Genomic DNA, 12,796 nt, shown 5'->3' with positions numbered 1-12,796 from the left:
AAGCAGAAGGGGCATGGTCACGACGAAATATCAATACATATTGCCTTCCGTAAAGGAGTATGTTGGTCGGCTCCGGTCAACAATTACCATCACATGGCTGATATCGTATTAAATGTAGGTATGTCAATTTTCATTCCTAATCAACGATTAGGTACTTATACCTACTTAGATATTTATTAGAATCAGATCGGATAGGGCAGATTGTGGATGTAACGTATGTCATTTTAAGTTTTTTAACAATAACTAGCTGACCCAGCGAACTTTGTTCCGCCTTAGAGGCAATATACCTATGAGCAGACTTGATTTTATCAAGGTCAATTTTTATTTGGATAATTAATGTAAATTAAAAAAGCAAGTATTTTAATGGTTCTTTATTGGCCATGTATTTTAGTGCATGGGGTCGTCCACTCTTTAGTGGAGCACCTTGTGATAGACGAAATTTTTCGTTTTATTATCAGGTGCAAGAATAAATAACGCAGACGGTCTTCCAACCCGTTAACATGCCACATATAATTGACCATAGGAAAAACATGCATTTTCTAGATGCAGACCACAAACTTAAGAATTGACCTTGTGAATGGTTTATGGTAATGGTGAAGGCAAGACGGATAAAGTATCCCATGTCCCATGTCCTTCTGGTTCTAAGCTACCTCCCCACCAATTTTCAGCCAAACCAGTTCAGCCGTTCTTGTGTTATAAATAGTGAAACGAACAAGACTATTTAATATATATAGATTAAAAGGTACCTACACAATACCTATGCAGTTGCATTCTATTTTAATTAAATAGAGATTTATTCAAACTATGTGTGTAGCAAGCCATTTGTTTGGCATGCGTCACATTAATTTTGGAAACTTCCGGAAAAATAAATGTATGGCATTTGCAACTGCAAGGGTTAAAAATTAAACTGCTTTTCACATATAAGTGGAGTTTTATTGATACATTCAGAGTTCACCTTTAGCTATTTACTAATGTGTAATACTGCACTAAGAACATTTTCAAAGGTTGCCTACATTACGAACAGTAACAAAACAAAGATACAATATTGTAAGTATTCTGGCACAATTATGAAGTTACTTTAAAAAAAATCAACAGAAAATCATTTTGATCATTTATTAAAATAATGGAATTTTTGAACTAAATCAGTCTTTGGCTGTACACCGATGCACAAAAACAAACCATTATGACATGGTTCCTACAGTTAAAGTAGAGATCTTAATCAACCTCCTCCATGCGAGAAGCATCATCGGCATCACCCTCCAACGGCGGTACATCTCCAGAAGCAGGCTCTTCAACCTGAATCGGCTCATCTTCATCAATACCAAGACCCAGTTTGATCATTCTATAGATACGGGAAGCATGGACTTGAGGCTCATCAAGCGTGAAGCCAGAAGACAGCAGGGCAGTTTCATACAATAAGATAACAAGATCCTTAACAGCTTTGTCATTCTTGTCGGCCTCCGCTTTCTGCCTTAATGTTTCCACAATTGAGTGATCAGGATTGATTTCCAAATGCTTCTTCGCAGCCATGTATCCCATTGTGGATGTGTCACGTAGAGCCTGAGCCTTCATGATACGTTCCATGTTGGCAGACCATCCATATTGGGCAGTAACAATACAGCAAGGGGACTCCACAAGCCTGTTAGAGACAACAACTTTCTCAACTTTATTGTCCAGGATGTTCTTCATCACCTTGCACAGGCCTTCGAACTTCACCTTATCTTCCTCACGTTTCTTCTTTTCTTCCTCATCTTCAGGAAGTTCTAATCCTTCCTTTGTGACCGATACAAGGGTCTTGCCATCATACTCCCTCATCTGTTGTACTACATATTCATCAATGGGCTCAGTCATGTAGACTACTTCATAGCCACGTTTCTTCACTCTCTCCACAAATGAGGAGTTCGCCACCTGGTCTCTGTTTTCTCCAGTGATGTAGTAGATATGTTTCTGATTCTCCTTCATCCTGGATACATACTCTTTGAGAGAGCAGGCTTCATCACCCGATGCTGAAGTGTGGTACCGCAGAAGCTCGGAGAGCTTAGCCCTGTTTTGAGAGTCTTCATGGATACCCAATTTTAAGTTCTTGCTGAATTGTTCATAATACTTCTTGTAGTTTTCTTTGTCCTCTGCCAATTCTTCAAATAGTTCTAGGCATTTTTTAACTAAATTCTTCCTAATGACTTTCAGAATTTTATTCTGTTGAAGCATCTCACGTGAAATGTTTAGAGGAAGGTCCTCACTGTCGACAACACCTCTAATGAAGTTAAGGTACTCTGGGATGAGATCCTCACAGTTGTCCATGATGAAAACTCTTCTTACATACAGCTTGATATTGTTCTTGCGCTTTTTGTTTTCAAACAAGTCAAAAGGTGCACGACGTGGAACAAAAAGTAGTGCACGGAACTCTAACTGACCTTCAACGGAGAAGTGTTTGACTGCAAGATGGTCCTCCCAATCATTGGTAAGGGATTTGTAGAAGTCTCCATACTCATCTTGGGTAATGTCATCAGCGTTTCTGGTCCAGATAGGCTTTGTCTTGTTGAGTTCTTCATCCTCTGTGTATTTTTCTTTAATTGTTTTCTTCTTCTTCTTCGTATCTTTTTTGTCCTCGTCTTCATCCTCACCTACATCTTCAATCTTAGGCTTCTCATCTTCCTCTTCCTTCTTTTCTTCTTCGGCTTCATCATCAGACAGTTCTTTTTCGCGTTCTTTTTCAACCATCAGCTTGATTGGGTAGCCGATAAACTGGGAATGTTTCTTTACAATCTCTTTGATTTTGTGTTCTTCCATGAATTCTGCCAAGTCCTCTTTGACGTGAAGGACGATCTTTGTACCTCGACCAAGGGGCTCACCGCTATCGGGGCGGACTGTAAACGAGCCTCCTGCAGAAGATTCCCACACGTATTGCTCGTCGTCATTGTGTTTAGAGTGAACAGTCACGCGGTCAGCGACCAAGTAACTGGAGTAGAAGCCAACACCGAACTGTCCAATCATGCTGATGTCGGCACCTGCTTGAAGAGCCTCCATGAAAGCTTTAGTACCAGATTTCGCGATGGTTCCCAAATTGTTCACCAAATCGGCCTTTGTCATACCGATACCGGTATCGATGATCGTAAGAGTGCCCTCGTTCTTGTTGGGAATGATCTTGATGTACAGCTCTTTGCCACTATCGAGTTTTGACGGATCCGTGAGAGATTCATACCTGATTTTGTCTAAAGCGTCCGATGAATTGGAAATCAGCTCACGAAGGAAAATTTCTTTGTTGGAGTAAAAGGTGTTGATGATCAGGGACATAAGCTGAGCGATCTCAGCCTGGAACGCGAAGGTTTCAACCTCCGCTGGCTGTGTCTCCATTTCTTCCGGCATTTTCTTTACTGCTTTTTGTTTAATTCACACAAAATGACTAGAGGGTTTTTAACACACGTGTTTCAAAGCGCAAAGTATTGCACATTAGTCTCCGTACTACTCTTAGTTCAAATAACGCCGGGCGCGGTGTGTAAATTCGTTTTTATACTTTCCTCTAACAAGCGACATCTATGAATCAGTAGAAGTTTCTCGATTCTGACGCTATTTCCGTCAGAGAGCATCAACATTTTACCATCAATACAAACCGAAACAATATTAAATAAAAATAATTAATCATTTCAAATTAATTGGCAATTATTTCATTTTGGGAGGCCATAAAACGAAGAGAAAAATCATTTACTTAACACTGCAAGTTTCTTTTTGTGTTAGTTATTATTGCATCACCCGCTTTGAAGTTTAAAGTGTTAGGAAAAATATATTTCCTTAAAATAATTCAAGAAATTATAAAGGTAATTACATATTTCGTTCATTTTCATTAATAGATTCACTAACATATGCCAGACTAGTTAAAAAGGTTTTTTCTCTGTTATGTTTTAAGTATTTATTTAAGTAAAAGGAACATCTCACATTTTAAATTTTCCTAAGCTGTTCAGTGTTTCGCATTTTGCAGATCACTAAAAATATACAGCATAAATGTAAGATACCAAATTATAACTAAAAAAAATTTATTAAGGCAGTGTAAATTGCATCCAATTAAATGTAATTGTTAGTTAAAAACACAGTAATTTAAAAAACTGGGGAAAATAGCAAAATAAATAAAATTACCAAATGTTGTATAGCTCTGCCGAATTATTTTAGTGCCGCTATTTGGCACAAGGTGGCAATACGATCTACACACAAGAATATCTGGAACATTCCTGAATATTCTAGAAAAGCATCGAAATTTTAACATTACAGAAATAACTTAGTTGAAATTAGAGTCAATAAATGATACAAGATGAATGTTAAATAATTTGACCACAAAACTTTTCCAAATTTAATCAAAGAATCATCGTAATTCGTAAGAAATAACATTTTACCCAGATCATTCCAACCGCTTCCTTCTTATAGTTTTACTATTCACCGCATTCGGCGCTGGCTGCTTCCGATGAAATTCTTAACGAAATTAGTAATACCAATAAATAAAAAGCACATAATTCGTTCCATTTTTTGACGTTTTTTTTTGGACAGTAAATCTCTTTATCGGGGTGTATACGTTACGTAAATATGTCGCTAATAGAGAAACCGTGATTATAGCGCGATTACAAAGCATATTCAGTTGAATACTGAATATTGGATTTCTTTTTATCAATGTCTATGTATCGATTAGATCCGCGAATAAAGAGATCTTTAATTGCGAAAATAGGAATTGGGTCACATTTTAATCTGCGAATAGTGAAAACGCGAGTGAAGGAAACGCGAATAATGAGCTTTTATTGTATCATAATGTAGATTGGAGAAAACATTGATTAAAATTACAATAGCAAACCAGAACGTAGTAATGTTCAGTTTAAGATGTGAGTTACTTGTTTTGTTCATCAAAAGTAAAGTCTTATTGTTCATTTAGATGTCAGAAATCATTAAAATAATTGTTCCTCGTCTTCTCCTCCTATACACCCTGTATAAAATTTGTGTTCTCGTTATCTACAGGTAGAGGAAACTATCTTTGCCTCGCGACATTCTCTCGCACAACCTACAGATCTTTAGTCTCATCTTTCAAATAATGCAAGATCCACCTGATACGTTCTCATTATCACTACTAATTTTAACGCCAAGAGCAATAAAAGCATGGTTCAGCTAACTCGTCGACGATTTGTATGTGATACTGAGCTCTAAGCTTCTCGACACGGAGTAGATGCACTCGTAAAGTAACTGTCCTAGTACTATTAAACCCCTTTTGGAGGCACTCTGGCGGCTATTAGCAAACTCTTTCCCTCCAAGCTGTCTTTTTGAGTTAATCCACCCGTCCTTATGAAGCTGTTAAAGTCTCACCAGCAATAGTTATAGCCCATAGTTTTATGCCACACAAACTGAAACGATTAGCCAAAAAACCTTCACGAAAGTGGTGTAAATTTAATGCTAATCATCTTACTATTTCATCAACACGTTTAAAATATAATTAAACACAAACCATAATAAAAAATTGCAAAGAAGCGATGTATTCTGACAAATTTAGTTATTTCACTTACAATACATATTTTTTATTTGTTGGCAGCACTGCTTTAGGGCTATTGATTAAAGTTGAAATTGCATGAGCGCATAGTGCGCAAACCTTTTCAGATTTCACATCATAAATTTTTTTTAAAGACTATCGATGTTTAAAGCGAACTGAGCCATGGAAATGCCGATTATTTCCTAGAATAATTAATTGAATCAGACTGAATTACGGAAATAAAAACATAACCTATATTTCAACTTTTCAACTTGTGGACATAAAAATATTGAAAAACGTAAATTTAAATTACCTATATCTTTTTTCAAGTTGTTTAATTAGAACTAATTTTTAGAGGCTGATTATGGTAGGTAGAGAGAGCCGTAGAAGTTTACGCTCTATGCTACTAATAGTAGGTAGGTTAGATACCTAAACAAATGTAAAATTCTTTGCCACTTTAAATGCAGATTTTTCTTGTTTAGGACAACTTTATAATTATATCTACCTATGCTTATATGACGTTTAAAAAATTATGGCAATACTTATTTCTAATCCAATTTTGTTGAAGCCGGCGTTTTAACCTAAGAAAAACACGTGTTTCAACAATGAGGAATTAAAAGAACTTATCATGTATCTGAGGTTAATGACCTTTTCATACAAAAACTCTCCGGTTACGGAAAATTAGATAACATTTTTACTAAAAAAAGTTAACTGAGTTCAGACTAATGACTATTTCAAATTTTGCGTAAACTGAACGAATACCTAGATAGCATTAGAATCTGCTCGAATATGTTTATTTCACTATTTGAAATGCCTGACAACAACAGCTATTTTATGCAAATGCCACTGTATCGTAGACAGCTATCCGTAATTTCATGTTCTAAATAGGTAAGAATATAATTACATAGGTACTTATTTCTTTAATTTGACTCGTAATATCGACATAATGGATCGAATTGTAAAACTATGATGTAATTAATAAAAATTTGATTAAAATTAAGTTTGTAATTACCGCAGGAAACATTTAAATGATTTTAATTTAAAGAAACCATAAATTTATAAAGTTTATGACTTTTGTAGAATAGGGTGGAATTAAGAAGTTGAAAAATATAAAAGAATCCACAATAGGTTATAAATGAGTTTGCAAAATTTATTGCGCCTGAAATTTGTTTTGGGCAATATTCAAACCGGTGTTATTGCGTTTGTCTTCGTATCTTACCGGTACTTATTTTGAACATTTTATATTGTGTGCCTAATACATAAAACGTTTTTAGTCTAAATGCTAAACAGACGTCCACATTTAATAGCCCCAGCCTAGGATTTTTGTTTTGGGCATCGGAAACAAACATAATTTGTTAATGGGCTTTGGAAAACGTTTACCACCATATTGGTTCTGAGTTGTACATAAATGAGCAGTGAAAATTTTTCAAGACAAGCTAAAATAAACTTAGACCCCAAAATATGTGTTTTATTAAGAAATTGCCTGCGCCCTGTACTGGCATCCCGAGGTGGTGGTACCTACAATGAGCGTCACTAACCCATAGACACTATCAAAACTAAGCATATGTAATTTTTTTTCAACTAAAATTGAAATCGGCGGCTATTTTTAATTTAAATTATTAGAGTAATGATTAGACTCTACCCTATCACTCACAACTACCTACGTCGCTGCTTACCTTAGAATACTCTTAAGACTTGTTTAAAGAAAACATATTATGTAGGGGTTCACAATTATAGCCTATCATTGATAATTAATCTCATTCTGCATTTTAGTTTCTGTTTATACTCTTCTTTTTCAATAGAATAATAAATGAAATAATACATATAAATAAAACATTAATTTTGTAAGCGTTGCGTACATACTTTGAAGTTCTTTAGTAAATAGATTGTTTAATATTTTCATATTTTTAAGCTCATGCCCAAAAAAATTATAAAGCAAGTCGGTATCAAGGCCATAATTTAAAAATAATGTTCAAGTGTTCAGTAGGCTTTACTAGAACGTTCGGTCATGGCATCGCATCGGATCGTTCGGCACAATATCAAAAGTCGGTTAAAAATCTAGACAAATAATGTTAATTAGTGCCATCTAGTATTGACATGACGAAATTATTTTCCACATTTTATTGTAAATGACGGCGTTAACGATATTTATGTTATATAGCACGTGCAATAGGAGTGACTCACACAAGCAAGGTGCGCCGGCCGTGTCGTTCCACTCGTAAACAACAGCTGCAACAGAAGTGACTCATAAGCCAGCTGCGCCGGCTAGTATAAAAAGGCGGAACGTGCCTTGAAATGAACATTCGTTCGACTGCGTTTGCCCGGTGCACTTACTACGTTGTTACGTTGTGTGATTCAGTGACTGTTGTACGTACTGGTTAAAGATTGGATAAGTGAAAGTGAATTAAGTTATCATATTGTTGATTAAATCAGGAATTAAAAAGTGACCTCCTTTTACTTGGTGTTTAACAAAATAATGTCTACCCTCAAGCTTACATCAGAAGTGAGATCAGGACTCTACTCTCACTGGCGTGACGTGTTTGAACATGTTCGAAGTACAGCAAAAAAAAACATGATGCAGATCAGAATACTAGTAGTGGTACGCCACAAGAGCGTGAATGCAGCATACGTAAGTCGTGTAATAACGTCTCTGTTACCTCGATGGAAGATCTGAGCCACGAAGAAATCGTCACATCTTACGTTCTGGCTCATGTTGCCCAGTTTGACTGTCGACTTCATCACATGGCATTTACTAACGGAAATACAACACGTAACAAGCTATTGCAAGAAATTAAGGCAAGTGCAAATCTCAAGTGAAACTTCGATCGCAATAATGGATCTGTCATGACGAGTGGGTAGTTCCGACACGAATCGTTTTTAAGCCAATGACTACTGCTAGAGTTACATGGCACTAGTACAGTAAACCAGGACATGAGACTATGAATTGTCGCTGAAATTTTAGAATCTACTCGATTCAATACCAATAACACTACACGTTCGATGACTTCGGGCTCCAGCAAGCAAGCAAGCAAGCAAACAAGAAAGCAAGCAAGTTTCCGTGGGGAAGAAAAATTGACACATCTGAAGTCGTCGTGACCTGTAAGATAAGACGTCCGGTGCGTTCGTGTCTGGCGATGCGGCGGTGTTCGGGTTCCGCTGGCGGATGCAGGTTTTTCCGGTGAAGTGCGTGCTTGTGCGTGCTTGACAAGTGTTCGCGGTTGGCTTCCTCAGTGTGGAAGTAACATCGTGTAGCCGGAGGTGAGACTTCCGCGGTCGCGGCCCACCCAGTCCGCGAGAACCGGGCAGATCGCCTCGACGGTACGGAGGCCGGCCGACGGGTCTGCCAAACGACGAGACCACGCCTCCAGCACGGACTGCCGATATTGGAGCCCCCGTGCTCCGGCTGCACTTGCGCTAGGGCGCGCCGCCTCGTAGGAGACTGTGAGGTATCATTGAATAACTCTGACTGCGATCGCGCGCTGCCGGCGTCGCAGCGCGGCGACGTTCTCGTGGGTAAGGACGTGGCACCAGACGGGTGCTCCGTATAGTGCCATCGACCACACGGGTACCATCACCCTGCCTATTTCTACCGTGAAGCAGTGGTGTATTTCGGTTTGAAGGGTGGGGCAGCGGTTGTAACTATACTGAGACCTTAGAACTTCTATCTCAAGGTGTGTGGTGCGTTTACGCTGTGGATGTCTATGGGTTCCAGTCACCACTTAACACAAGGTGGGCTGTGAGCTCGTCCACACATTAATACGAAGAGCATAATCAAACGAAATTAGATACGAAGTTTAAAGGGCCGTTTAAAGTAGTTGAAGTATTGGATGGTGTCGATTTAATTTTGACTCTCACACATTCGCTTAAGGCTCGAGCTGCTACTTGCCTCACAAAAATACAGCCTGGTAAGATATCCTGGTCTACTATTAAAGAGATGCTGACAAAATTATCTAATGATGCAAGACCACTTCGACCTGGTTATTAAATTTGAAATGGAAAGCAAAAAGGGACCAGCTGAAGCCGGTATCCGGCTATGGCAACTTATAAAGAAGATTCCCGACGCTAATGTGCCAGAACAAATAGCCACCGGATTTGTTATATCAATACTGTCGCAGTGTGATGAAATAATCCGTCGGGAATTGAACTCTGTCGTTATTACCACAAAAAATCGTCTATTTCACACATTACGTGGCTTTACCCTCAAAAGAAAAAAGATCCTGATAAAGAACCAAAACGCTCTCGAAGTTTTTTTCCGTGGAAGCTGCCATTTCTGCGGAAAACCTGGGCATCGTGCCGAAGGGTGTTGCGACAGATACTGCTCTCAAACTTTTTTCGATATTCCAGCAAAACCTGAACAACCTCCTCATCCGTGGACGCCCGGCTCTCGCCTGCAAGTCAGCTGTTACGTGTGCGGTGATGCGAGTCATGTAGCTTCTGGGTGTTCCATGCGCTACAAGAAGAAAAACGACACTGCTCCAGGTGCTGTGGCAGGTGCAACCAGAGACGTCAACGTGTGTTCCAGAGCTTCAGTGTGTTACAGATAAGTGGTTTTGGCTTCCCCTTTATGTTCCATTGAGGGTCAGAATGTAGTCTTATAAAACAAAGCCATAGTAATTTATTCAATGGTAAGAGGTTTCATGAACAAGTCACTCTTTGATCTGAAAGTAACTCGGACCAATCATGGCAAGAGCAGTTAGGGGATATTCAACTCGCCCTTAATAGTACACGTTGTCAAGTAACAGGGTTTACTCCAATAGAATAGATGTTTACCGTTCAGGGTAGTTCACTTGAAATATCTAAAGTTTCAACAGAGTGATAATCCCTTGGTTTAGTCGAGGCAAAGCTAAAGTCAAACTTTTTTCCGCTGGGGATTTTGTTTTCGTAAGTTGACCGAAAATGTAAAGGTCCCTTCAACATTACTGCAGTTATGGAAAACGATAGGTATAAATTGAGACATGTAAATAGTTCTAATAGAGTGTACAAATTTCCCCATGAAAACTTACGTGAAATACCTCGAGGCCCGTCAGGCCTACTAGAAATTTCTGAAAATTATAGTGACGATGACGTGACGGCGTACACAGATGGGTTAATTAATCTTGTTCATGAAACTGATCTTAATGATGACGACTCTATCACTGACAATAGAAGCGACATTTTTGTCCGCAAATAGCGATACAGCAAACATAGTCTGTGGGTAGTGATACAATGTCTGTAAGCTCAGGCACCTCAGGTGCAGGTGTTGGAAATGTAGAAAACGATGGTCGGTCTCGCACTATTTCTGAAGAAATTCCGTATAAATGTTCTGGTTTAAGAAATCTTTTAACAAAAGCTACCGTACATGCAGATTAAAAAAAAAAGAAGAAAAAAAAAGAGAATTGTATGTGGCTAGAGAGATGTTAATCCGGACTAGCAAAAAAAAAAAGAGAAAAAAAAAAAAAAAAAAGTGTGAAGTCATTGAAGGGTCTGTCCGGTCCAATGGCTTGGCTATAGGGATTTTCATCCAGATTAGCCACAACAATTAGCTACAGGGATTGCGATTCGGTCTAGCATTATCCGGTCCAGTTCGAAAAACTGAAGGGATAACAATTCCGCTCTAAGTTAAAAGGGGCATACTTACATACCTGAAGAGTTTTAAATGAACTGGCCCAGGTATGTAAGCAGTCTGAAGGTTATTTATAGCCAGTATAGGATTTTCTGAAGAATTATGCGAACCGAACCCTACTAGATTGTTAATATCATAGACCACGTTTTAAGTTGCATCCGTTAATGTCAGGATGAACGAACACGTTTGTTGTTCACAGACATACCATAAGAATGCGCGCACGAGGACGAGCGCACGTCAGTATGGCCGTGACGGCGTTAACGATATTTATGTTATATAGCACGTGCAATAGGAGTGACTCACACAAGCAAGGTGCGCCGGCCGTGTCGTTCCACTCGTAAACAACAGCTGCAACAGAAGTGACTCATAAGCCAGCTGCGCCGGCTAGTATAAAAAGGCGGAACGTGCCTTGAAATGAACATTCGTTCGACTGCGTTTGCCCGGTGCACTTACTACGTTGTTACGTTGTGTGATTCAGTGACTGTTGTACGTACTGGTTAAAGATTGGATAAGTGAAAGTGAATTAAGTTATCATATTGTTGATTAAATCAGGAATTAAAAAGTGACCTCCTTTTACTTGGTGTTTAACAAAATAATGTCTACCCTCAAGCTTACATAAACAATTTATTTTGAAATAAATAACTGTGTTTTCTATTCGTCAACAGATGGCGCGGTAGCAAACTTTCGCGAAGGTTCTTAAAGTTTCTCGACAATTCGAGGTTTCGAACTTTAAAAATATATAAACGAAGCGAGGGCGCTGTAATCACACAGTCAGTATTCAAGAGATACGAGAGTCAGTTCTAAGCGAGTTCCAGAGTTTTTCCTGCAATTTTTCAACAAAACATAAGCGATGGCGTTGTTACCATACTTATTGGATGATTTGCGTCCTCATCGCATTCGGGACCAGCTCTTCGGTCTGGATTTGTCTCCGGACGATTTTCTAGCAGACATTATTGATCGGCCAATTGTGCGCATGAAATATGTACGTCCGTGGCGAAACTTGGCAGCTGCCGCTCGCGACGTCGGTTCGACCATCAAGACTGACAGAGACAAACTCCAGATCAATCTGGATGTTCAACATTTCACACCTGAGGAGATATCTGTGAAGACTGCGGACGGGTACATCGTGATCGAAGGACAACATGAAGAAAAACAAGATGAGCATGGTTACGTTACGCGCCATTTCAAGCGTCGTTATGCTCTGCCTGAAGGATGTAAGCCGGAGACCGTGGAATCTAGACTGTCTTCGGATGGGGTGTTGACGGTTATAGCTCCGAAATCCTCTCAGAGTAAGGACGAGAGAGCTGTTCCTATTACCCACACCGGTCCGGTTAGAAGAAAGCAGCATGACGACGACCAGATCAATGGCAACGCAGAAGAAGAAACTAAATCGCCTCAGAAGAAACGAAAACGGTAAACTTCACTATGGACACATTTTACCGACTGCGTATTAGTAATAAAAGACTGATTTTTGTAAGAAAATAAGTATAAAGAATAGTAATAATTAAAATATAAGTTTGATGATTTCAATGAGTGTTTTACTTTTCATAGGGTGCCTGCCACCCTATGTGTATGTGTATTATCATTATTTTTGTTCTGTTCTGTTAACTGAGTGAGTGAGAGATATAAAATGTGATTTAATTATTAAGTGTTCCATTGCGTTCCTTTTAGCGACGCTTGCGGCATGCCTAACAACA

The 12,796-nt window shown here is 38.8% G+C and overlaps 2 protein-coding genes and 1 long non-coding RNA gene across 3 annotated transcripts; 2 read left to right on the top strand and 1 right to left on the bottom strand.

The window, feature by feature from the left end:
- Positions 1-911: 911 nt before the first annotated feature.
- Positions 912-3,558, bottom strand: Hsp83 (Heat shock protein 83). The gene has a single exon (XM_089739541.1). The coding sequence runs from the start codon at positions 3,364-3,366 to the stop codon at positions 1,216-1,218; it is 2,151 nt and encodes a 716-aa protein (XP_089595667.1). The 5' UTR covers positions 3,367-3,558; the 3' UTR covers positions 912-1,215.
- Positions 3,559-7,634: 4,076 nt separating this feature from the next.
- Positions 7,635-10,867, top strand: LOC149499505 (uncharacterized). Its single transcript, XR_016325665.1, has 2 exons — positions 7,635-9,402; positions 9,842-10,867. It is a non-coding gene; the product is annotated as an uncharacterized LOC149499505 (long non-coding RNA).
- A 985-nt stretch (positions 10,868-11,852) lies between these two features.
- LOC114253505 (protein lethal(2)essential for life) lies at positions 11,853-12,629 on the top strand. The gene has a single exon (XM_028188405.2). It carries the CDS (start codon positions 11,950-11,952, stop codon positions 12,514-12,516), a length of 567 nt encoding a protein of 188 aa, XP_028044206.2. The 5' UTR covers positions 11,853-11,949; the 3' UTR covers positions 12,517-12,629.
- Positions 12,630-12,796: the final 167 nt, after the last annotated feature.

This window comes from Bombyx mandarina, chromosome A1, assembly GCF_030267445.1.
Source record: "Bombyx mandarina strain Sakado chromosome A1, ASM3026744v2".
NCBI lineage: Eukaryota > Metazoa > Arthropoda > Insecta > Lepidoptera > Bombycidae > Bombyx > Bombyx mandarina.
Note: the sequence above shows the minus strand (reverse complement) of the source record. Positions and strands in the feature narration are given on the sequence as shown.